General features: G+C 37.6%; 3 protein-coding genes across 10 annotated transcripts in view; 2 read left to right on the top strand and 1 right to left on the bottom strand.

Moving 5' to 3' along the window:
* Positions 1–26,793, bottom strand: part of LOC134823481 (phosphatidylinositol 3,4,5-trisphosphate 3-phosphatase and dual-specificity protein phosphatase PTEN-like) — a 57,730-nt gene that overhangs the window by 10,336 nt on the left and 20,601 nt on the right. The window lies entirely within an intron of this gene.
* Positions 3,433–5,385, top strand: LOC134822822 (cytoplasmic dynein 2 intermediate chain 2-like). The gene is made up of 2 exons (XM_063834086.1): positions 3,433–3,504; positions 3,798–5,385. Exons 1-2 carry the CDS (start codon positions 3,446–3,448, stop codon positions 5,215–5,217), a joined length of 1,479 nt encoding a protein of 492 aa, XP_063690156.1. The 5' UTR covers positions 3,433–3,445; the 3' UTR covers positions 5,218–5,385.
* LOC134823479 (leucine-rich repeat-containing protein 9-like) lies at positions 5,497–25,297 on the top strand. Of its 8 annotated transcripts, none has more exons than XM_063834955.1 (34): positions 5,497–5,662; positions 5,862–6,397; positions 6,566–6,713; positions 7,212–7,398; positions 8,037–8,075; positions 8,340–8,448; positions 8,589–8,693; positions 8,888–9,039; positions 9,151–9,338; positions 9,456–9,628; positions 9,971–10,114; positions 10,349–10,472; positions 10,603–10,704; positions 10,812–10,904; positions 11,040–11,230; positions 11,405–11,617; positions 11,819–11,920; positions 12,054–12,174; positions 12,396–12,501; positions 12,895–13,040; positions 15,029–15,100; positions 15,220–15,386; positions 15,666–15,797; positions 16,077–16,271; positions 16,459–16,532; positions 16,875–16,954; positions 17,716–17,780; positions 20,091–20,163; positions 22,069–22,137; positions 22,333–22,458; positions 22,678–22,788; positions 23,794–23,875; positions 24,018–24,084; positions 25,059–25,297. In XM_063834955.1, exons 1-34 carry the CDS (start codon positions 5,555–5,557, stop codon positions 25,084–25,086), a joined length of 4,428 nt encoding a protein of 1,475 aa, XP_063691025.1. In that variant the 5' UTR covers positions 5,497–5,554; the 3' UTR covers positions 25,087–25,297. The 8 variants fall into 8 exon arrangements, with proteins under 8 accessions (XP_063691025.1, XP_063691019.1, XP_063691022.1 ...); XM_063834949.1 differs by having other exon boundaries at positions 7,212–7,428; positions 24,566–25,291; XM_063834952.1 differs by having other exon boundaries at positions 7,212–7,428; positions 25,059–25,163.

The following is a 26,793-nucleotide window of genomic DNA, read 5'->3' as shown; positions in this document are numbered from 1 at the left end:
GTTTGAAGAGACTGACTGAAGTACAGTGCTGGACTGCCAATCGAGAGAATAGAGCAGTGAGTGGACTTAATGAACAAAAATTCCGTGAGATACAAGTCGTGGTAACATTTTAGAAAAATATTTAAATTATATTTTGCATTAATTCAATTTTCTTTTTCCTCCATTTTCAATTTTGAATTAGATTTTAAATTGTTATGAAATGAAATTACATTGCTTTCGTGATATTATGATAGGTTGACATTAACAACATAGGATATGGTTATTACCATGACCAAAACAATTTTAACAAACAATTTATCTAGTCATGCCATCATGTCACACATCCTACTGAACATCGTATGTTGCAGAATTGTTAATTTTATCTATATCATTCGTGGAATAATCTGTTACCATTTTACTGCTACCACGTCAAATCTTGTATCACGTTGCGACCCCCACGGCCGTTTCACTATATCGTTACGACGATACAGGGGGAGCCGCGCACTTCGTGCGCGGCGGGTCATACAACGTATGACAAGTCAAATCAACAAATGCGAATACCCGCAAGAACCGCAATTACCTGGGGACCCCAGGCTATTATGTTCATAAACATAAAGATTCGGTGGAATGACAGGCTGAGCGCCGCCCAGTAAGAACCGCGAAAGCAGAAAGATTGACGAGTATGAATGAATACAAAATTGCAAAAAGAAATAAATGGCCTAAATGGTGTCAAAATAAATAAATATTGTTGTCTGTTGACACTATTTTAGGGTTAAACAGGTTTCTGCTACAGTTTTTTACTAGCTGTTCAGTGTTCAACCGACGATTGATATTTGGCAAGGAAACGAATAAAACTAAAAATTGTAATAGGGTGCAGGTGTGCATTTTTTCATTTATCAAAATAAAAGTGTAACAATTTATAATTTAATATTTGATGATTTTTTAAAAATCTGAACTTAATTATAAATATTAAAGATTTTCGTATCATTTATAAAGTCATAAAACATAAATTGCGCACATTTGAACAACGTATCTTTTCAAATTTTCAACGTCAAACGTAGCTTTTCAGTGCGATGCAGACAGCATTACTGCGTGCCGTGGCTGCGCCGCGCACAAAATAATACATTATGCTGTACTAAATTCATTATTATTTTAGCAAATCTGTAATATATAAATTAGAAAATGCCGCGCAAAAATACTATTTTGCGCCGCGTATGAACCATGAACGTTCTGACGCAAAAGTAAACATTTTTAACACGATACACTACTAGACCGCGCTTGTTTCACAAATAAAATATACTTTGCCGCCTTCGGCGGTCGCGCGCTACTGCAAGCAAGAGGGTTACTGGCCCGCGCTCAGCCTGTCATTCCGCCTAATCTCTATTAATAGCTTGAGGTCCCCAGGTAAGCAAGAGGGCGTTGGTTATAGCAACCGTTAAATCGGCAGTCATGCACCATTTGCTCTATCCAGAGCCCTTGCGCTATTGATTGACGATGTCAATCCGTCGAGATCGTTGCTCTGCGAAGCAGAGCAACGATCGTCGACGATGCTTCGATGCGAAGCAAGAATGCTAGTTCGCGCGGCGCGTCGAAGCGGCGAAGTCCTCCAATTGCGCTAGCACTAGCGCGCGCCCGCCTCACGGCGGGCACTTATTTCTTGACTTGTGAAATAAGTGCGCCCGAATTGGCGCGAAAGCACATGGTTAAGTGAAATGCACCATTGGGCAACGCCGAACTGCGAAGGATTGAAATCGTCAATCAAGTAAACATTGTTCATTAATTTATTGTTTTGAAAATTTCACTGTAATATAAATAAATTAAAATTTTGTTTGCTTATTGCTCTAACCAGAGCCCTTTCGCTTGCAGTAGCGCGCGACCTACTTGTGAAACAAGCGCGTCACGCAGTACGCGTAGACACATGGCTATGTGAAGTTTGCTTTTAAACACGAAATAATTTTGAATTAATAGAAAAATTAAAATTAAGTTTTTAAAAAATTTATCAATGATGATCGTAATTGACGATACTGCAATACATGTTGTAACGAGTTGCTTACGATTTCGTGATATCAAAGTAAAAATATTGCTTATACTGTAACCCTAAACCCGGCATTCATTTTGCATTCCACTGTTGCGTCGCAGTTAAAGCAATGGGTTTTTTGTTCTGCGACTGTGTTTCCTCGGTGGGCCGACAGGTTTTTGTTGTGTAGTAGTGCTGGGGAAAAAAACGCTTAAACTATCAATGAGAGTAGTGCCACAGTTTCTGTGGTAAAAACAAATTTATAGTTAAACGTTATATATTGTAGAAGGGCATGATTTACTCACATCACTAAGCATCTGGATGTAATGGATAATGTAATGGATAATGTAATGGATAATGTAATGGATAATGTAATGGATAATGTAATGGATAATGTAATGGATAATTAGCACACAAGGATAAACTGACCTTTAAACATGACCACCAGCTATACCACGTAACCATAGCTCCGAAATAAATAAATTGCTCTACATAGAAACATCTGGCTTGATCCTATCACATTGTGGTCCCCAGGGGTTCGGTAAAGCCCTTACAGGCAACTGGGTCCTTTTACCAGCCACAATAAAATTGGTCATGCCAGTACTGTCATAAACTGTAACCAACTATTTAAAAATTAGACATCTCTTGCTAAATTTTAAATTTGAAGTCATAGAGCAATCTTCTTAATTTTAAATTTTTTAAGAATTGTATTTTACCCTAACTATGATGTGGTGGCATTTCATACTTAACTAAATTTCAACTTTGAAAGTAAATAGATTATTAGTGACAACAAAATTATAGTTTAAGACATCCATTCTGCATTGTGTTTCCAATATTAGAATTTATGATATGTATTGATTGAATAATTGGCAATAAATATGTTACATTTCCATTACATCTCAACATTTCGGGTAGTTGATGTGCCTTTTAAAAGCAAGAGCCACTTTGGTCTACTTGCTGTGAGATATCTCAGCTAACTGCACGGGTTGGGGTCTCCCATATTTCAATATGGGTAACCCTTATCTAGGCATGTTCCATGACTTAATTGAACAAGGCTTTTAACACTTTCTTACTAGTTACTCAAATTCATGTTACCAGTGGTGTAACGTTACCTGTTGGCGCCCCCTCCCCTTTTGGTGCCCCTCCCTAAAATTGGAAAAATTAGGTGATTTTAGAGGATACGCCAGTAAAATTTCTAAAAAAGTGTGTTTGTAGAGCAAAACACACAGTTTTGCTAACACCTCAGTTAAGTTTTTTATTAATTGTCATTCATTTGGCGCCCCCACCCTCACAGCAGGGTCAGCGGGGCCCTTCCTTTTTTTCACTGCATGTTACTAGAGCTAGAGGGGAGGCTCACAGACTTCACAAAAGCTTCTTTTTTTTTCAAGATTCTAATTCACTAGCATGTATATGAGTTTCAATTAATTCTTCCGCACAGAAAGACTCTAAATGTTTAAAGATGAAGAACAGACTTGTATTACGTGCCCATCAACTTGGCAAAAATCGAGGTTAGTTATCATGATCATGATCAATTCGTTAATATTTGTTCTTTTGAAGAAACACTGTCCAAGGGAAATATAATAGGTCAGAAGAACATGTCAATTTGGGCTCATTTTCACCATATTTTGTGTATTAAAATTCGACTGTAGGCTTAACCTTTTTGCTCCTGTTATTCAAAAGTTTCCAGAAATATTCCACTGTTTTGAACAGCTTTATTATACTTCATATTATTTCCGGCCCAGAAACATTAATTCAAAACCTTCATATCGTTAAGTCCAAACTGCAATTGTTTTTATCACAGGAGTTCAAAGTCAAGAGTAACACAAACTAGTGCACTTCTCACCAATGATGCCTCTGCTCAGTCTTATGATGTCTGTTCAACTGAAGTTCAGACAGACACAGTTCAGTCTAAGAAAGGGAAAGACCATAATATGGATGATATCGCTAAATTTCTAAAGAGTGTGGAGGCGACCGTTATCAAGAACTTGGAAGAAAATCTTAACTCCACAGCATTTAAAGGGCTGGAGAACGTGTTAGGAATGCACAACTCATCAGTAAACAACACTCTCACTTTAAACCATTCCCCACTAGAGTTTCAAATGTCAGTACAGGATTTGTCTTGGAACGCCAGTGGTTCTGTGATTGGTGTTGCATATGGCAAACATGATCACGAAGACTGGTGTACTCACAAGGGCATGTTCTGCACCTGGAATGTTGATCGTGGAAGAATTAATGTCAACAAAGCAGACCAAGCGTTGGATGTTGCCAGCTGTCTGATGTGTGTCGAGTATCATCCTATTTTACCAAACCTTTGCGCTGGAGGTGCGTTTAATGGACAGATAATCATTTGGGATTTGTCAAGAACTGAAGATATAGAAGTTTGTGTGTCAAAGAATGTTGAAGATGGTCACCATGAGCCGGTTACAAAGTTGTGTTGGCAGATTTCATCTAAATCGAACATGTTGTTGAGTCTTGGTATGGACGGTAAGATATTGAGATGGGAAGTAAAGTTGTCCCGTTACCAAGATCCTGAACTGACTCTAGTTCAGGGATTTGTTATAACTGGGGCTTACATTCCCCGTGACCACCCAACTGCACCTTCATCTAGAACTGCTGATATCGGCGGTACTGCAATGAGCTTCTCTCACGAGGACGAGAGCACGTTTGTGGTGGGCTCTGAGAGTGGACTTGTTCTCAAGTGCTCAACTCTGTCTACAGAACTACCACTTGACAAGGGAATCAAGATTCAGTTCCGATCTCCCATCACCCTGGTATACAACTCTCACAATGGACCAGTCTATGATGTGGATTTCTCCCCAGTCCACAGGAACCTGTTCCTGACAGCCTCTACCGACGGAACTATCAGACTCTACAACACTCTGCAACCTAAGCCATTCCAGGTGCTGGAACCCGTCTCTGGCTATGTGTTTGGAGTTCAGTGGTCGCCTGTACGTCCACTTGTGTTTGCAGCCATCACCGCTAATGGCTCACTCCTTATCTACGATCTGAAGAAAAGCAGAGTCGGCCCTGTCCTGCAAATCCCCGTCAATCAGACCAAGTCTCCAGTCTACTCGATAGAGTTCAACTCTAAAAGTGATACATTAAGTACAGGGGACAGTAAAGGTACCGTAAAGGTATGGAAACTGAGCCAGGGACTTTCATCTCAAATAAGAGGGGAGGTTAAAATGTTGGAGCGTATAGCTGCTTCCTCTTATGAGTGACATGTGGAATTTTCAATATTTTCTAGGGTCAGACTAGGACAAAACGTGAATCTGATAAAAGATGCAGGCATCTTGTGGTAGTTATGCAAAAATTGTAATCATTATTTAGCATATTTATTATTTATGTATATAATTGGTTCACCTGTTGATAACTTTTCTTGAATTCTTAAAAGGATTTTGAGTGTCATCAATCATTCCAGTTTGTTATAGCCCACAAAATATTGTGTCTTGCGAAATTATGTGTGTCAAATGTTTTGATGTGTTTCAGTTTTTAGCTCGTTTCAACACAAACTGTATGAATATCTAATAGCATGAGCATCTTGTGAAGACAAGTCGGATGAGTATAGAAGATAATCAGCAAGTTTCATCGGATTCAGAAAATGAAGAAGAAAATCGGGCTCTTCAGCCTCCAAGCCAGGAGGAGGAGGTCATCATCAGAGACTTAGTGAGTTTTTATTAAACTAATTATCATTATTTGGGAGTAACCGAGATGATATCATCATCTTCATTGTTTCAAATCTTATTTTTCGATTGTAAATGAAACACGGTTGAAAATCTAATACTCTTATTACAGTACCAACTTATGGAATTGATAATATTACCGAAACTAAGTTTCACTTTCACTTTCACTAGATTCCTCTTAGTGTATCCGAAATGGACTGAGTAGCGATAAGATAATAAAAGGTATGATGAAGCGGTCTGTACCCAGACTAGAGAATTTCTTCTCCGGACACTGCCAAATGATTCGATACAACTTCTTTCCCGGACTCAGAGAACTGGAGATCATGAGCCTGCCTCTTGATAGAGTACAGGGTCTCTCCGCTTGTGTGTCTCTGGAGAAACTGTGGATCTGTGAGTGTAAAATCAGGACCCTCGAGGGATTGGAAAAGTGCAAATCACTCAGGAAACTGTATTTGTACTCCAACCAAATACAAAAGATACAGGGGATTTCAAATCTATATAACCTAAATACCCTATGGCTGAACAACAATCTCATCAGAGAGATAGAGGGAATCTCCAAACTAGTGTCCCTGACTGACCTAAACTTAGCTTCAAACAAGATAACAGAGATAGGATCTTCTCTGAAGGGGCATCCTAACCTTGAGAGTCTGAACTTGTCTGGTAACATGCTCAGTTCTTTTAAAGATCTAACTAATCTTGTGGAACTGTCCAAGTTAAGGTAATTACTTTGTTAGTTAGTTGGCTAATGATTTCGATCCCATATTAAAGTGACACCGGACACAGTCACATATATAATAAAACCGTATATACATACCATTAACGACTATAGTGTAAAATATGAATATGAATAAAAACTCACAGAAAAGTAAAATTGAAACATTTGCAGGTTTGTGGGGTTGAAAGACCCTCTGTACCAAAGTAACCCGGTATGTTCCCTGTGTAACTACTCTACTCACCTTCTCTACCACCTCCCCTTCCTCAGTCATCTTGACACTATTGACATCAGTAACGGTCATCTTCAGAAGTTAGCTGAGGTTAGTTGTGAAGTTAGCTGAGGTTAAGTGATAAGTTAGCTGAGGTTAGTTGTGAAGTAAGCTGAGGTTAAGTGATAAGTTAGCTGAGGTTAGTTGTGAAGTTAGCTGAGGTTAAGTGATAAGTTAGCTGAGGTTAGTTGTGAAGTTAGCTGAGGTTAAGTGATAAGTTAGCTAAGGTTAGTTGTGAAGTAAGCTGAGGTTAAGTGATAAGTTAGCTGAGGTTAGTTGTGAAGTAAGCTGAGGTTAAGTGATAAGTTAGCTGAGGTTAGTTGTGAAGTAAGCTGAGGTTAAGTGATAAGTTAGCTGAGGTTAGTTGTGAAGTTAGCTGAGGTTAAGTGATAAGTTAGCTGAGGTTAGTTGTGAAGTAAGCTGAGGTTAAGTGATAAGTTAGCTGAGGTTAGTTGTGAAGTAAGCTGAGGTTATAATATGATAGCTATAAGCTATCAGTCACAAAGTTGATCAATCATCAATGTTATGATTAATTTGAGTCCTCATCAGGCAACAGTCCAAAAGAAGAAGATGTACTACACGATGCGCGTGAAGATGCTGCAGCGCAATCGCGCGGAGATGGAAGCGCGACTGTGTGAAGAGCGAAACAAGCTGGCTGCCTTGCCCTACGAGAGGGTACACGTTATGAACTGTTGTATTGGAGACATCAACCGGAGCAGAAACGATCGCGAGAATAGTCAGTTTCCCATTCAAAATCGCGAGAATAGTCAGTCTCACTTTTAATTTGACTTTGACTTTTACATTTTATTTGATTGTGTTTATCCGATAAACTTTATCGCTTCGCTCGATTTTATTTTAATTGTGGTGCAGTCAATTTCTAATGTTTCCTACTTATACTCAGAGGAACCAGAACTACTGTTTGGATTTTTCGAACCAGTTCCTCAGTTTTAACTCTATAGCTTTACATGTGTGATGTGATGCTGTCATGATACAGCAATTGGTAATCTAGCCATCTAGGTAACTACAACTTCAGATGAACATGGTCACATAGTTGACAAGTTATTAGGTCCCTATTTCACTTTCACTTTCATTTTGCAGGTGAACAGGAGCATGTCAGATAGTTTACAAATTATTAGGTCCCTATTTCACTTTCACTTTCATTTTGCAGGTGAACAGGAGCATGTCAGATAGTTTACAAATTATTAGGTCCCTATTTCAATTTCATTTTGCAGGTGAACAGGAGTATGTCAGATAGTTGACAAGTTATTAGGTCCCTATTTCACTTTCACTTTCATTTTGCAGGTGAACAGGAACGTGTCAGATAGTACTGACAAGTTATTACGACCCTATTTCACTTTCACTTTTATTTTGCAGGTGAACAGGAGCATGGTCAGATAGTTGACAAGATATTAGGTTTGAACTATTTCACTTTCACTTTCACTTTGCAGGTGAACAGGAGTATGATCAGATAGTTGACAATATATTAGGTCTCTATTTCACTTTCACTTTGGGATTTTCCATCTGTTTTAACTCTGATGCATTACTGTTTTAACTAGCATTAACTGTGATGTTGTCACGATAATTGGTAATCTAGATAATAACGACAGATGAACTGGAGCATGGTCAGATAGTTTCCAAGTTATTAGGTCCCTATTTCACTTTCACTTCACTTTGCAGGTGAACAAGAGCATGGTCAGATAGTTGACAAGTTACTAGCTTTAGAGGCTAGGGTGGAGCATTGGATTAGAGAGATCTCTAAAGTAGACTTGTGGCACCACAACGCCAAGTAATTGCCTCCTAATCATAATTATCATCTCATAACTGAAAACTTAAATATTAATTCTCCATTAACCGCATAAAAATACGATCGAAGAATCAAAAAGTTGTCCAAATTTCACTTCAAACATTTTATGTGTACATTTGCAGACGTTACATAGAGAAGGAGGTGGAAGGAACAATCAGCAAACTCATGTTAGAACTGGAGTGTGGTGGAAATGTTAGGCTTGAAGAGGGGCAGGTTGGGGACGTCTGGTTAGTTTCTCTTTCACTTTCACTCTGAAATATGAATATAATTATTCGATACGCTTTACTGGCAGTATCAGTTCTGTTCTCGATTATTCTATATTATTTACTAATTTAATCCTTATTTTCTCGTGCTGAGTCTGTTCGATCACAGTTCTGCAATAAATTCAGCTGATTTCTCTCATCTTTACTTTTCTTTACAGGTACAATTCGTGTGCTGAGCTGGTCCAGTCACGGTTCTGTTCTGCCGACTTCAAGAATCTCGGTATAACTGGAATAAAGATAAACCGCATCTTCCGCATCCATAACCGCATTCTTCGCGCTCAATTTGAGGAAAAACTCGACGAGCTACTGGGTAAGTCTTCAACTCTCAATTTTAATTATCTTAGTTTGGTTAGACATCTTCTATCAAGTTTTAATTACGTCTAAAAGTGAAAGTGAAAGTCACACCGAGGCGTATCCACAGAACGTGAATCACCAGCTGACCTGGCAAAGTACGGACTCTCTGACGCGCGCATTGTCACGTGGAAGTCAGTACCTTACAAGAGAATGTTAGAATACCTCTTCTATATCCACAATCCTAACATAGCTGAATCAGTGGGGAGTCTCAACCATATCCTGGAACGGGGATTCAGAAACGTCGAACATTACCTGGTACGTTAAAATGACATTACGTGATATATGATCAAAAATACCTGTGATATTGATCACACTATCTATAAAGTAAAAGAGAACTAGTGAAAGAGAAAGTGACCACACTATTCCCACCAGGATGCTGGAAGTGACGGCTGCATATCCCTGAGTAACTCGCTGTCTCTAGCTGAAGCTCCACGAATCAAGTACCTGAAGAAGCAGCGAGAGAGGGGGGACCATGAAGACAGTGCGGACCCGTGTATAGTCAGACATGGCCAGATTCTTATCTGTAAAACTTACATAGGAAACAGGTAGTCAGACATGACCAGATTCTTATCTGTAAAACTTACATAGGAAACAGGTAGTCAGACATGGCCAGATTCTTATCTGTAAAACTTACATAGGAAACAGGTTACTAATTTTCTGGGCCTCACTGTTGTCTTTGGATAGGGTAAATATGTACCAGGTTATATTATATTCCAGTATATATCAACCGGCCCGTGTCATTTCAGCGATCAATCATTTATCAAGTATCCACTTCGATAAGAAATGATACAGTTAATTAGTAAAGTAATTAATTAGTAAGTTAATTAGTAAAGTTACACTATCTCTGTAACACTGTAACACTTTGTAACACTCCTCTCTGTACCCAGTGAGGCAGCTAAAGAGTCCCACTGTCCCCTCACTAAATCCTCTTACCCCGACTGTGATAGTGTTTACAAGACTAAAGACGCCCTGCCACGCAGCTTCTCCTTAGGTAGTGGTGCTTGTGATTGTAGCTCGAGACAGTGTATATGGTGGGTGATTAACAGTCAATTAGTTGTTAATTAGCGATAATTAAATAAATCGATTGAACAAGTCTTACATATTTTCTAAAAGTTTATATCTAAAAGTATAATATTTAGCGCCAAATGGAAACACTGCTTTCACTATTATATCAACTGTTGTAAATCTTATAATCATGGTTAAGTAACACTAATCATGGCTAATTAATATTTAACACTAATACAGGCTAATTAACACTAATACAGGTATGTGTTTATGAAAGAGCTTGTTACCCCGGAGTACCTTGTAGATTACGAGTATGTCACAAACCCTCGCTCCTCACCCCTTTGTGGTTCTGTCTCTATCTGCTACAACAACGGCAAGGAGGAGGTCTGTCTCACTTTTACTTTCACTTTCATTATCATGTTTCTCAGTGGCTCTGTCTTTACCATCAGTTGGGATTTAAACTGATCAGAAAATGTAAGTTGTAGTTAACTAATAACAGTTGTCATGACAACAGGTGTCCATAGTACAGTCCTCGGATAACATGCAAGAAGAGTTGTGGTGCAGGGAGGTCAAGACAGACGAACAAGTCCTCGACATGCCTCCTACCTTCGAAAAGGTTATTTACTTTCTGTTTCACTTTTAGTTTCACTGTCATTTTCTAAATCTAATATTTTAAAAAAACTTTCACTGCTTTTTCCTACCTTTTATAGTTAATATTTCCAGATAAGAGAGTCTAATTTGTTGATTGGAGGGATAGAGAAGTTATCTTCGGCCAAACACTTCCAAACAGTAACGCAAATCAACTTACACAATCAGGTAACATTCACTTTCGATACCTTTGTTTCCATTTTAAAACTTGTTCATGGCAAATATAAGTTTGAGGACCCTAGCTACTCTCACTTTCTTCACTTTCACTTTCACTTTCACTTTCAATTTATCTTTCACTTTCAGGGTTTAAGAAGTGTAAAACAGCTGTCAGCACACCCGACCCTAAAGAAGTTGGTACTGAGTTTCAACCAGTTGGAGGGTCTAGAAGACTTTCATCACATGGATAGTCTGGAAGACCTCGATATCAGTTTTAATGGTCTTACAACTCTTGAAGGACTTCGGAGCCTCACCAATCTTAAAACTCTTAATATAAGGTTCTGCTCCGTTTAAAAATAAATAAACATAATATTTATGATAATATTTACGTCAGTTGGACGTTACCTCTTTTATCATCATAGTTGAATGTTGAATGTAGATTTTGTCAAAGATTTGGTTTACGAATAATCCAATTAGTAAATTACCCAATTAACCGCTAAATTACTCGCTAGTTGGAACCTTCTGACGATATCCCGAGAAGAGGTTCACACGATGAGGAAGCACACACCTTCTCTTCAAACACTGGACATGAGACATAACCCCTGGATTAAGAATGATGGACTCAGAGTCAGGGTGATCGGCAGGTTAAAAGGACTGACTGTACTGGATGGGGAGATGGTCAGGGAGGAGGAGCTGACTCAAGCTGCTCATCTTGCATCTATGAGGTTCTATTTATGTACTATTTATGTACTATTTACTATTTACTAAGATAACTGCGACCTTACCCACAGGTTGAGGTGATTGCATTCTGACTTTGCCCCCAAATTCAAACTAAAGGTTTCTACGAATCTATGAAAAGATAATATATGATGAATTGAAGTAATTATTTCCATGAGTGTAGTAATAAAACTTGGTATCTCTTTCAGTCGTATCTCAGTAGGGACCCTCCAAACATGTTGCAAGACCGCACAGGCTCCACCTCGAACTTTGGATCTCAAGTCTACTGCTCAGTGTCTCAGTTACAAACTGTAAGTTACTGGTTCCCTCATCTTAGGAAATATTTCTATAATATGTAGTTCGTTCCTAATCTATTTTTTAGAGAGAAATTCACAGTTTTATTTTGACATTATTTACTATTTAGTTATGAATATAATTGCCCAGTTCCCTAAAACCGGAGAGTAATGAGTTAGACCCACTGTGGTGGAGTAAAGTTACCTCCCTCTGCCTGGACGACCAACACATTTGTAAACTCAGCAACCTCGACAAACTGGAGAACCTCAAGGTAGACATTATTGTTGCTGCTTTGCTACTGTTTTAAATACAATTAATACAATATGTTTAATCCCAAATATACTTGATTAATAGCTTAACTTTGAGTGTTAATGTGTTATGGCTTAGAGTGTTATGGCCTAGAGCTGATCTTGAAACTGTTGAATCTCTTACACTATAAACTGTTGCAAGAGCGACCTTTCAGTAGCTTTTAATCTACGTTATCGTTTGCAGTGGGCCAGTTTCGAGAATAATGAGATAGCAAAGATAGAGGGACTAGACTCGTGTACAAAACTGGAGGAACTCTCACTCGCTGGAAACTGTATCTCCAAAGTGGAAGGTTTCTGTATATATATTATGTTTTATCGATATTATACTTTTTGTTACTATTACTTTTACTTAGTACACTAATGTAACATGATTTAGTTTTTTGAAGATTTTAGCAAGTACTAGTAGCTTCAGGCAGCAACGGCTCTGTATTCGGTAATGGTAGTAGTAACTACACAATAATATCTCAAAGTTCACTCTCATTCTGTTGGTTCTTTGATCTGTTCCATAACAACATTTTCACTTTTCACTTTTACTTAAAACCCCCACATGTCACGTACATTTCATGAATAGATAGATAATTAACTGATAATTAAGGCTGGTTGATAAGATTATTGATGGATAAACAAACATTTAACAAGGTCAATTAACGATTTGATATCTTATAATACTAATTGATCTGCAGGATTGGCACGGTTGACAAAGTTGCAAGTACTGCACCTGTCTAATAACATAATAGTGTCATTGGAAGGAGCGGGTCTGGAGAAACTGACGAAACTGTGGCATGTCAGCCTGGAGAACAACAACTTACAGAACTTGACTGGTCTTCAGGTTCCATGTTAATTGTTATTGTATCAGTAATTAAATAATCATATCTATATTATATTTTATATTTATTTTTTAAATGATTGGGCTAATTAAAAGGATCAGGCTGGTAAATTCTGGTAGTCATGTGGAATCATTGGTTCTGATAAAGTACCCAGGCCCATCTACAAGGTTATCAGATCCAGACTCGTTTTCAGAGGATTTGTCCATTTGGATGGTGGCCGGGCCACCAGGTGGCCCTTCTAAGATTGACTCGACTGTTAAAGATATCTGAGTTATGTGTATTGAGTGGGTAAGATTTTGGCCGGGCCAGGGATGCTTTCTTCTGCCAGGACTGGGGAGACTCCCGGCAAAATCTAATGGGGGGGGGGGGGCGGGGGGGGTATTTTTTTGTCGTGGCCGGTGGTAAATCAAATAATTGTTCCGTGCTCAAATTTTTCGTCTCAAATATGTTGAGCCAAAATTTTGTGTCTGAATTTTGCAGACGTAAAGGTTAAAGATGCCAGGGAAAAATAGGTTAACCGAGAAATGTGACTGTTACCTTTTTTAGCTGTTTCAGTTATTATCGCTATCTCAAATACAGCAATCGTACTACTCATAATGAGCTTCACCCTGTTTCCATATTTACAGCCAGATAGAAGGCGGGGTTGGTCTGGAGAAGCTTTACTTGTGTAGACTGCGAGGGTGATACTGGATCTGCTACCCTCACAGTCTTTTTCAGAGCAGGTCCAGGTGTAGCTAAGACCACCAGAGCTTTTGTAGACATTCACTTGTTTAACACAGTGTTCCTGGTCAAGGCTTAACTGTAACCATCCGTTGCCATCCGGTTGTGTGCGGGAGTAGGTTTCCAGGTCCAGGTCTATAGCAAGGTAGGCATATTGTCCATCAATTGTGCTGGATTGTCTAGAGCTTACTGGAGTTACCTCGCCAGCGAGTCTCTCTCTTGTTACTGAAAATAAAAGGCTGGAATATTTTGCTGATGAATATTGAAAAGGTCTAGCCATGTCTTTAAAGTTTATTTTTCAAATAACTTGATAGAATTTGTAGGATTAAATTGCGCCCTTTTCCACCGGTTATGAGTGATGATATTGATCATGTCAGGCAACTTACTACAGAGAGACAGCGAGATGATTTGTAGGAAGAACAGCTGAAACATTGACATCGTTTCTACATTCCTGGAAGAATAAATGGTCAGCTGTGTATCACGTACTTCAACAAATGTTTAATTTCTAGGGTCGTTTAGAAGGAAGAATGCTAGTTGAGTCTATCAATAACTGAGTATGCTAAACGAGAGGTCTAAAAGCGCAAGCAAAGGTGTGGGGAGGGGGAGGAGGTCCAAACACCAACATAGTTTAGAATTAATGAGGTGATCTAAAAGCTTCCTCTCACGTCAATAACGTTAACAAATGCCACGCGTTCAACATGGACAAATTACCAGCCGTCTATCTGAGCCAATCACTTGTTGTCGGCAAGCCTTGGTTGATGGAATGGCTTCATTTTCAGAACATATTGTTCATTGGTCTATATTCACGTAAGGCAAGCTTTGCGTCCACAAATTTTTTATTTTAAAATATTATTCTATATAATATATTATATATGTCTGCATAGTAAGAAATATTTATTTGGCTGCAAGCTCTTAGCTCTGGACAGTATAAGCTGGCTATGAAAATTTCTTAAAATTCAGATCGTAGCCGGTCACCAACCGGCTTTGTCGTACGATCCCAATCCTTTGCAGCTCGTAGCTCTGCTCAAGATCTCCCTAAGAAATGCATAAGAATTGAGAGTTCAGGCATGACGCGGTAGGGCAGCGCCCTTCAATAACCGACTTTGATCGGAATATACCGAAGTGGTGGTTCGTCAGCGAGGCTAGAGTTGAGAAATAAAGCATTAATATCTATTTTATCGTTGTAATTCATATATATCATAACCCTAACAAAGTTGAGGAATATCACCATGTAATCTGTATTCAATATTCATGATCATACTATTTGCAGATTCCCTCCCTGATAGAGGTGTACGTTGGTAACAACTGTATCCAGAGCAGTCACGACGTATTCATGCTGAAGGTAGCTACAGTAACTTGTAAACTGTATAATTGTTGTATAATTCTGGTTACTTAACAATCCATACAATTTATTAGTTACTAATTTACAAATTAATTGATAAGCTTGTATCCCTATCACAGAGTCTACCCTCGCTGCTAATTCTGGACATGTACGGTAATCCAATAGTAGACAACATGTCAGCTTATCGTTCCTTTGTCATCTACCATCTGAAGAGTTTACGAGCGCTGGATGGTTCTGCTATTGAATCCTCTGAGGTAGCTACTGCAAAAGAGAACTATGGTGGCAGGTTTGTGTTTTATATAGTGTTTCTTTTGTACCCTTTGTACCTTTGTACCTTTGTACCTTTTGTGAGTCACGTAGTAAATATCAAATTTATGTATCGAGAAGAATTATATAATATACTTTAAAATAAAATGAAGGATTGCATAATTATTTGTTATATATTTTCTTCTCATAGGTCTTTATGCGGATCACGTGATCAATGCATCGTGACTCTTAGTGTTTCTATTGATATCTCATGTGACTAATAAGTAATAACTAAACGTCTCATTTCCCACACTTTCAGGTTATGTGAAGACTTCATAGCAGAACATCTGGGACACAGTAACTTCTTAGAAGTGAGGGAGATAGACTTCCCTAATCTGAGTATAAGAGTTATTGATCTGGGGAACGGAGCTCGCTTTAAACACCTTAGAAGGTTTGTTGCAGTGTTTGTCTGTTATGTTCCGGATATTTTTCAACATCAATTTGTAATAATATATTATGCTCTCAAGTTAAACCAAAACTTATCAATTTTTTTACTTTCCTACTTTCACTGTAAACAGTGAAACTTAATATGATATAATGATCCATTAGATAATAGATACCAACTGGATATTTCCAACTGGATATCTAGGTCGTGGCTCCACGACCTAGATATTACTATATGATTATAATCTTTAAATTGTTTAACTTATAATATCCTCTATGTTTTCAGTATAAACCTAGAAGGTAACGCGCTGACATCATTTGGGGGTCTAATACAACTAGAGAATGTGAAGGTCTTGTGTTTAAATCACAATAACATTGAAACTCTGAGTGGTAAACCCCCGGGGGGTAAGGGGAGGGACCCCCCACCTCCTCAACTAGACACAGTTCCTGTTATGCCCAAATTAGAGGTCCTACATCTGGGGTTAGTTGAAAGCCACTTAATATAGCTTGATATTACATAGCTTTCTTGAATATGGTTTAAAGTACAACCTTGTTGAACACCAATCAACCATACATTTGTACCAAAGCAACTATCACAGTCAATTTAAAACGCCAATCCTGTGTAAATCCAGTGTAAATCCTATGAAGTGTAATATTATTTTATGCAGGTACAACGGGATTTCAAACCTAACTTTACTTCAACTATACCGACTACCAAACTTAAAAAGTCTCTTCTTACAAGGCAAGTAAAATAATACGCTGTTAATTGTCTTTATATACGGTAGTTATAGTGTTACCATGACAACCCTCACCTCAAAACAATACTTTACAAGTCAAATGTATATTGTATATGATATTGTTACACAAACGTGGTTAAAGATAACCAGGTCAACGGTGACCTTGAGCTTGATTAACAACCACACAAACTGTACAGTTACTTCGAATAAACGTATTTTATTGCAGTTGTGTTATGTTCGTTTAAATATTGTGGTTATTTACCATTGTGTTTGTCTGAATTCTGATAGGCGCCGATTTCTAGTTATTTCTAGTTATCAGGATAATCTGTGACTTATGCAATTTACAGGGAATGACATTGTAAATGTTGAAGGACTCAACCAAGTTAAAGAACTAAGAGAACTAGTTTTAGATAGAAACAAAATTAAGGTAAGTGGTCAGTTCTTATTGTGCAAATTTAAAGATTTGAGATCGCGCAATTAAAGTTTCTTCAGTATACTAAAAAGAAAGGAAACTCTACGACATGCACAAAATATCGATGATTTCACAAAGCACATGGTTTTAAAACGACAATATTTTTGAAGACTGTGTTAACAGCAACAATTCTGCAAAGGTCGCCAAAGTACTAGCAAACATTGTCCTTAAGTATAGTGTAAATAAACTGCTGATTCAGCGTGTATAACATGTTTTGCGCGCGCGGCACTCTTAACCATGCATGACAAAATTGAAGTAACTAAATACATAGTAGTAAATACTACAACATCTTCTACATTCATTCAACATCCAATAACATCTTATCCATGAAGATGTGTCCAGTAATTAGAAATTTGCCAGCTGCCTATATGAAACAAGCTGTTCATGTAGTGTCTCAGACCTTCAACTTGAAAGCTTGCCGCTTGATCTAAATCAAAAATAGTTTGATATAAAATACAAAAGTGTCCTTTTGATGGGTTGATTACATTTAAATTAATATAATTACTGTTATAATAATGCGATCATATCGGTTCAAAGAAGAACAATTCCTATTCAAAAGAGCTGAGAAACTGACAGTTGTAAATACATTTTTTTACGATGGCAGATCGCTAAGTAGTATTGAGTATAGCTGTATCTTTAATCGGCTCAAAAGTCTGTCTTTTCTGACTGAGCGAGCATTAAGATTCGTAAAATGAAGTTAATTAATCATTTTTCAGTGTTTGTCAGAAACGTCATTCTGTGATCAATGGAATTTACTCGAACTACACATTGAAGAAAATAGGTGAGTTATTCTACTTTTAATTTGCAAATAACATTTAACCTTCACAACTAAAGACTTCTGATTGTTCAAATAGCACATATAATATATTCAAATTTCAAGGAAAAAAAACATAACATAATAAAACGAACTCTAATCAACTGTCCACTGTTCAATACTTTTTATCAGTTTCTCTTTCACTTTCACTTTCACTCCCGATCACAAAGCATTTTTAGTAGTGTCAGTGGGTACAAGTGATCTACACCTCTCCCTGCACAGTGGCTGTCTGTGGGGACTGGATGACAGTTTCATGTTTGCTAGTGTTTTGTTCTTCTTCAGTCCCTTTACGTTGCAGGGTAACACGTCGTACGTTAACTGGGACAAGAGTGTGGGTTAGAGATGGGGGAGGGGGGGAGTGCAGTGGGGGTTACGTTAGGGGTTGGGGTTACAGGGTGCAAAGTAATATCGATATACATATATAACATAATATGTGATAATAAGGAACTATCAAGTGTCTAAATTAGGAGAGTTTAGAGAATGTCGAATGAATCACATTTCTCTGAAAAGTGGTGCACACGTGGTCTCTGTGGTGAGGTTCAGTTATCAGTGTACTGTAACCCCCCCCCCCCCCCCCCATTAACCGTGTCACCCCCACCCCCCCCCCCCCCCCCCACTAACCGTGTCACCCCCCCCCCCCCCCTACTAACCGTGTCAAACCCCCCCCCCCCCCCCCCCCTACTAACCGTGTCACCCCCCCCCCCCCCCCACTAACCGTGTCCTGTTTTTCTTGCTCCTCCTTTAGAACCGGCTTGTAGTCCGCAAATAATCTGGCTCCGTGTTTGCTGTAGAAGTTAACTCTCTTGTCCTTGTAATCATTAGCGTCCCATCTGTACATTTTACATTGTAAACAGATAAACAGCGTATAAACAGCGTATAAAAAGTTTACAAAAAGTATTACCTACGTATATTTTGAATTCTCTGAATGACAAAGTAACAGAAATTGTGAGATGATTGTGCGTTACTAACCTCAATATCTTATATGGTTCCTCCGTAGCTTTAAGTAGAGATACCAACTTGTTCTGGATGTAAGCTAGCATCTTTCTGGATACCCACGTATCTCTGGATGGGTCAGTTTGTTATAATATTAGTAATTTCTCCAAAACAAGAAAAAAGCTACTCAGAGTGGGATTTTGAGATCTGGTTATACATTGATCTGTTCTATTGCTGAAAAATTTCTCGAGAAAGCTGAGGGGATAGAGCGAAAAAATCTCCTCTGTAAGAAATAAGTTGGTGTTACCTGAACGTAGGATGTACAAAGATGTCCTCTACAAGAAGGAAGATTGTGTCCATCTTAACAATGTTGTAAAGACAGTAGCCCACCAGTATTTCATTTCCCTGTGAGTTATAGACAGCCACTATAGATTGGGTGACTGGATTAGGATGGAACAAAGCTTCCAGGAGATCGTGTTCCGAGAAGTATAGCTCTGAGGGAAGATAGTTATAGTATAATAGCACTATGTTTACAGTATGCACTGAAGGGGTATCCTAGGAAGTTTCTTGAACTTTTAACAGGTACCCCTCCTCATTTAACCCTCAATTAAGTTTCCTATCATTCGACTGAGTCGACCGAGGAGATCGCTCATCGCATAGATCCAATGGATCCTTAGCTACTCCCTAGACTAGGTGACACTGGGATTCGAACCCTGAACCTTCTGTGCAGAAGGCGGATGCTCTAACCACTAGGCCACCTAGCCCCTATAGTTCACCTAATTTGTTAATTATAATAATTAGTTAACAGGGTTCAGATATCATAAGATAAAGTGTGAACCACCTGCTCTAATTATAGTAACTAATTAGTATTAGATCATTATTTAATTATAGTATCTAAATAGTTCTCAGTAGATTATATAGCAGATACAATAGTCTCTCCGTCACACTTACTGCTCTCCTCCTGGGACTCCCCGTCCTCAGGGAAGAAGGAAGACATGAGCTCATAAATCTTCCAATTATCACGTGACCTAGCCTCTCTGACAGAGTAGTTGTCCGCATTTCCCGTGTCCTCCTCAGCTTCTGTGTTCTTTCCCACACTCTCAAACGACTCGGTTATCCGGGACATTGCTTGAAACATGGTGCTTTTCATCTGCTCTCCCAACCTCATCTGGACAGGAAGTTACTCAATGTGAAAGTGAAAGTGGAAATGATTCTTAATAGTGTTATGTAGGTTAATGTAGATGTTGAAAGTGAAATTAAAAGTAAGAGGGACCTCGCTTAGATATTGGATCATCGTGCATTTTATTTGGTCTCCGGAACTAGTTAATAAAACCTCATACGCAGGTTAAAGAGTTTGTCCAACTTCCACCCTCTCCAAAAGTTACAAAGACTCTACTTAGGAATGAATCGAATTCAGGTTGGTGATATTTAAAGTTTCTATAGACCTTCATTTTTTTCTAATTCAAATTCTTGTCAAATAACAACAACGCATTATCCTTACACCGATAACCGAAATATCAAATAGCATTAAATTGATTGAATTGATTGGTCATGAAACAAAATTTTCTACAGTAAACAAAACTATGATAAATGGATGATTTAAGAAATAACGGTTAGTCTTTCACTTAATCTGAAGTGAATTTTTCGTCCTCGTTTTCGAGATTTTCAAAAACTGCACAAATTTTATTCAGGTGCATAATGCATACACAGGCAAGATTCTTCGGGAAATTTGTAGAGGTTTTTTGGGAATTCAAATTGAGTTTAATAATAATGCATATCATGAAACAATATTACCCGAAGTTACAATTTTTTTTAAAGCTTGATAAAATTGTTAAATTAGCAGCTGTGAAAGAGAAAACGTTTCCCAAATGAGGGCAGAATGTATAAAGCATTACTGATAAAGCCTAGTTCAGACAATATACAGAGATGTATTAAAGCAATACAATTTAACGGCCATTCAGCGATGAGAAAACGTTCTCTCGACCAATAGAAACCTTGGGAGAGGCCCGGATGTCAATGAGATAAATCTGGAACGATCTACCTGAATCAGCCAATTCATGATGTACGTTTTATAACCAATGAGACGATTTTACTTCTAGCTTGCAAATTTCGAAATTATAGAATTAATTTCCTAATTCTGCAATCAATTAATTTGATGATTTCGTTGTAACGTCTTCATAAATCAAGCTGAGATTATGAGTAATTTCCTGCAGGGTTTTGATATATGAAATGACTAAAAAAAGCAGAAAAAACCAATTATAATATAGTACGACCTCAAATGGATTTAATGATAGAATTTCAGTAAAATAAAGTCAGTCAATTTAATCACGTCATCAGAAAAGGTTGGGAATGATGATCAACAGATATGAGATGTGAGCAAACGGTAGTGCTAATGATAGATCTAGTGTATGATATTTTATAAATACTGATATCTGGATAATATCCGGCTGGAAGAGACAAGGAGAGACAAGGTCCTTGTCTCTTCCAACCGGATATTATCCAACTATCAGTATTTCAATCATGAGACTAATAAACAGCGAACTACTCATCATTTGACATTTTATAAAGTTATAAGTGGGTAATTTTGTACTCATTTCAACTTCACTTGATTTATTAGCGTGGTAGCGTTATTATTTAAACAGTGTCAATGTTTTAGAGATCATCTAGAGTTTAGTTAGACAATAATTATTATTTTATACTAATTACAATCATAAATCTTGATTACGCCACATCCCAATTATCTTCCTCTAGAATTTGGTGTGTAAATTGGTTTTTTTCTAGTGTAATTGTTTTCTAATAACATTTTAAGTCCAACTATTTCTGTGACACGCGCCTTACAAATCCAGTTATTAAGCGTCGAATATTTGTAACAGATTTGATTTCGACTGAAATGTCAGATAAAAACGTAATTTTAAACTAGTCCTGTTCAGTCAAAACATTAAAATGGAGTTGGAGTTTAGCCATCACAAAATAAAACGACTGGAACATTTATTTCCTGTTTCAAAGCATTACGTTCGATAATGACCCTGACATACATTTGATGAATACTTTTTGCACATATGACGTTGACAATTATAACACCTCTAAGGCAGGCTACCAGATTATTCATTATGTTACTTGAAGTTGAGCTTATCACGAAGTTAAAATTAATTTATTAAGTTTGCTTTGTGTTTGTCAATATCTTTTAATTTCGATTCAATTAGAATCAAATCAAGGAAATTCTTGACAAGAGTTGCGATAAATAAAACCCTTTTTACCTATTGTAAAGTGTAAAGCGAGACATTTTCACGAACTTATTGTCCTAAAAAAGCCTTTATTTCAGGACTTGGCGGAGCTAGAAAAGTTGGAATGTTTACCAGCGCTCAAAGAAATATCTCTTACCAACAACCCGGTATTTACTATTTTTTCTACAATTTCACAACCTCGGTTTAAGTAGCTGAATACAAAATATTTGACTAAGAAGCGCTGACAGAGTATCAACTCGACTGCAAATTACTAACAATACCAGTTAGTGGAATTATAAACAAAAACTAATTAGTAATCAATTAATCGGCTGTATTAACACTAATTATGATTGTGCGTACAGGTGGCACGAAGGTTAATGCACAGACCGTTACTAGTATTCAGACAGCCCAATCTTCTGTCTATAGATGGAATCCCCATTTCGGCTGAAGAGCGGGCTAAAGCAGACATGTACTTCCTCGATTACCAGGTTATTATCTTATTATAAGTGTCATTAACAGTGCTAAATAAACTGTTTAGTTTGCAGGTATGTTATTTTGTGGGATAAAATGCCAAAAACCAGGGGTTATGTTAAAAAATGTAAAGTTTCGTAGAGTCAAGTCGCTATACGTGACGTCATTGCATGGCGCATGTGATGTGACGTTACTGCGCGTGGTATGACGTCACGTGAACGATTTCCTCATTTCAGCCGGTGGAGCAGACGACTAGCTCAAATCTGCCGGGTATAAGCAATAAACTACACGGAGTTGCACACTCTGGTCTTGTCAGTCAGGTTCCCAACCAATCAAACCCTATCCGAGTGAGTGGTCTTTTCACTTTCTCTTTCTCCTTCGCTTTCTCTTTCACTTTCACTTTCACTTTCACTTTCACTTTCACTTTCTCTTTTATAAAAGAAATATTCTTTATTCGTATTGTTCATTTCACGTTTTTAACAGTTTCTCTTTTTATTCCACTTATATTATATATCAGTTATAAGTTTCTCTTTCTATTTAACTTTCTCATTCTGTTTCCCATTTATTTTGGTTGTCTTACATGACTTCAATGCAATGTGCTGACTGCTGAAGGAGGGTCATCAAATTCCAACCTTCCAATGTCGCTGTGATCTGTATTTCGATAGATATTTTCGATCGAAAATTGTACCATAAGTACCGAATATGTAACAAATAATTAACAAATATGTTAAGAATTCGTATTATGCGTATGAATTATGAAAGGTACCAAATGTTCCAGATGTCTTCACGAGCTCTCCCTCACGACATAGAAATAGCGTACAGAGTTCCGGCATTGAATAATGTCGTGTTCGTAAGTCACGTGTGAGGTTGTCACGTGTGAGAACCTCTGTCTTTCCGCTAACTAATCACATGTCAGCAAGATCGATCTGAAAATTTGTTTTAATGTCCTATAATTCAAAATAACCGTTCAAAAATCAGATAATTTTTTGTTTTTAAGTGTGTTCGAATCAATATTTGTATTTGATGATTATAGATTGGCGATGGATTGAAAACTCTTGCGTTGTCCACATGTTTACATATAGAATATATGTTTAATCTGAAAGATTGAAATATTAGTGATTCTGTTCGTTTGGATATTTATCAGATGGTTGAACTGATTTTATTTCAAAACTATCTCATTCTACTTGTATAAACATTTGACAAAATTCATAAACAGCTACGAAATAAAGCTTACATGCTTTACATTTACAACTTACATTGCACTAATATATTGCACTTGCCTTACAGTTACATCACACTTAAATTACCGTTATTGCATTCACATTTACATTACACTTACATTGCACTTGCAGGGAGCAACAAACTTACCCTTGGGAGCAAATCAGACCTGGTATGGTAACTACAGAGAATCCGACAGTGCTATTGACACCAAAAGTTAGTAACGTCACTTAGTTAATTTACATATTATTATAATTTTATGTTGTGTGTATGTTGTGTGTATGAAATTTAAACATTTGCAAATGGTAAAAACATTGTTACCGAATCGACGATCAAGTTTGGACTCTGATAATTTCAGAGACGGATTCCAACAAAAAGGCTACGAGGGAACGGAACTTTTATCTTGATCCGCAAAACAGTTCAAGGTTAGACTATTCGTTCAACTAATTGTGACAACGTTGTGATTAACGTTCATTATACGTCTTAATCTGAATTATAAAGTTGATTCTATGTTTAGTGATTGTACAGCACAGATCGTTCAAATAATTATTGAATAAACGTTTACAAGTGTATTTCTTGCGTGATTTCTTTTTACCATTCATCCGGTATCATCATGTTTACAAATACGATTCAGTTGACAGCAGAAGATATGCATGAATGCATTTTTCATAATATTCTGCCCTCCAGCACGATTTTCTCTTTCTCAATATTGTTCCATATTTTGTCCTCTAAAAACATATATTTTCCTCTATTGACCCTCTACGTTTCTCTCTAGGTTTTCCTCTATATTATCATTTATGTTGCCCTCTTTAAATGTCCTCTATGTTGACTCCTATGTTGTCCTCTAAAAAACATATTGCCTTCTACTTTTTCTAACCATACTGTCCCTTAACGCGGACACCCCAGTTATTCCCGTCAGTTGCCCACCCTAGATGCCTCCGCCCTGAGAACAAGTCCTACAGCAGTGAGAAACCGAGGAATGGTCAATGTCAGGCTCTCTACTAGGTCACTTGCTAGAGACTTGGGTCTCTTTTCTGAAACTAACAAGTGGAAAACTGACCGATCTGCGTTCAGCAGTTGATAATCTACATGTGGTGTGACGTCACGTTGCCTGGGTGTGACGTCACGGCAGCTTATAATCTGACGTCTGTTGATCATCAATGTTGCGTGTTAAATGTTGAATGATAGCGTGTTTTAGTTTTACAATCTACATGTGTAAATTATGTGTTTAAAATTCAACTTTAGAATATGTTAAGTTTGGGAGTGTGAATTTGAAATGTTTTTCAACTGCTTTTAGATTTATCTACATTTTTATTTACCACTTTTATTTACATAATTCCTAAAGACTTAAAGAAACAGACTTTAGTCGCTTTGATGCTGATAGTAAAGCATATTGCAGGCAGTTATACACACGCAGGTACCAGTGACTGAGCGAAACCTTTACCATTGTGATAACACCGTAACCATGGTGACGAAATCATGTCAGTGGACAAGTTTCAGATGATCGAAAAAGTTTTTTCACATATATTTAAAATGCTAAGAATGAACTGTGAACGCTTAAAGTTAAAGTGAGACAATGAACGTTTATTTCTGTAGTTTTATTCCGATGTAACTTATTAGGCTATTAGCTGTAAATTTATAATTTGTCTAATGGTGTCATTAAATTTAATCAGTTTCTAAGGCGTACAAAACATTTGACCCTCAATCATGGCCATAAGGTTTTGATGAAGTTGATGCATTCGAGTGATGAAACAAGCATATTGATGTACAGTGGCCGGGGGGAGGCCTTATATAACATAGCTATGATTCATATTTGAAATGAAATGAGGTATTTATATCCCGCTCATATGATTAACCAACAACACAAGGAAGGTGTTTAACCATGCCAGAGCGGCTGACTGTGAGTGATTTGAGACCTGTAACTTTGCAGATGTGAGATGGTTGATGTAACTACTCATTCGAGGAATTTGTCGCCAATTTGAAAAAACGATCTAAAAAGATGGCGCGAAATGGATTTAAAATAACGAAGTTAACAAACGATCTGTTTATCGTTAGCAAAATTGAACGGGTAATCATGAATCATGTGATAGCGTGCTCTTGGCCTTGCCTCTGCACGATTTCCACCTGATCCCGCATAATGAATAAGCTCTTTATGCTTGACGTATGTGTACTGACCTTGCCCCCCCCCCCCCCCCCCCCCCCCCCCCCCCCCATTGAGCAGTTTTTTCTACGTTATACTTATAGTTCTGAGTTCATAGTTGTTAATGTTACACTACTATTCATTTACACTTACAGCTACAGCTAAAGCTCAGATCTAATCGTTATTCGTTGTCGCTAACTTATTACAATTACGAATTTTGTACTTCTAGATTGAATTTAAGAGATTTATTGTACTTGTATTATTTGTAATCATAGTCATTTAATTAAAACTATTGTATTTTTGAGGCACAATTAAGTTTTTAATCAAATTATAAGAGTCTGATTTATATTAACTAGCAGGAACCCGTATAACCCTAAAATGGCGTCAAGACTCAATAGACTAAAATAATTATTACCTATTTAATTCGCATTTTTGACACCACTTGGGGGTCCAAATTTTGGGCTCTAAAACTCCTATTTCTTGGCCTATTTTTTATTTTTTCATGCTGATTTGGTCTTGGAGGCCATTAAACTTAAAACATTTGACCCAGTCAAAAAAGTTTCAGGTGTGTATCTTTTACGGTTTTTGCGGAAAGTCGCGTTAAAGTTGATGCCGTGCTGTCAGTAAAATGGTACGGATAAACTAAAACACATATATACATACAGGGTGGGCCAAAAGTCAGTACCCATACGTTGGCCTTTATAGCTCAGTCACTGATTGCCCAATTTAAATACTTCTTTCTGGTATGACTTAGTACCACCACTGGTTCGAGGAATTTGTCAACTCGAAAAATATTCGCGTTCATTTTTTTCAAATGGAGGTTCATTTTCACATTTATTTGATAGTTTGGATAGTCGGATCAAGCTAAATGTTATTGAATTGTGTTTGGCCATTCGAATTACGTTTGTCCTGAAAGAATTAGAACTGTAGCTTCTCAGATGACCGAGATATGAAGCATAACGAGTTTATTCATTACGTGTGATCAGGTGATTGG

Source organism: Bolinopsis microptera, chromosome 11 (assembly GCF_026151205.1).
Source record: "Bolinopsis microptera isolate Bmic1 chromosome 11, MBARI_Bmic_1.0, whole genome shotgun sequence".
Lineage (NCBI taxonomy): Eukaryota > Metazoa > Ctenophora > Tentaculata > Lobata > Bolinopsidae > Bolinopsis > Bolinopsis microptera.
This window is presented reverse-complemented; position numbering and strand designations above follow the sequence as displayed.

Bases quoted from the DNA above. Each gene is read 5' to 3' on its own strand.
- LOC134823479 (XM_063834949.1), top strand. From the start codon at position 5,555: ATGAGTATAGAAGATAATCAGCAAGTTTCATCGGATTCAGAAAATGAA. The intron at 15,101-15,219 runs GTAGCTACAGTA...TCCCTATCACAG, and splicing joins ACGACGTATTCATGCTGAAG to AGTCTACCCTCGCTGCTAAT. The intron at 24,085-24,565 runs GTTAGACTATTC...CGGACACCCCAG, and splicing joins GATCCGCAAAACAGTTCAAG to TTATTCCCGTCAGTTGCCCA.
- LOC134822822 (XM_063834086.1), top strand. From the start codon at position 3,446: ATGTTTAAAGATGAAGAACAGACTTGTATTACGTGCCCATCAACTTGG. The intron at 3,505-3,797 runs GTTAGTTATCAT...TTTTTATCACAG, and splicing joins TCAACTTGGCAAAAATCGAG to GAGTTCAAAGTCAAGAGTAA.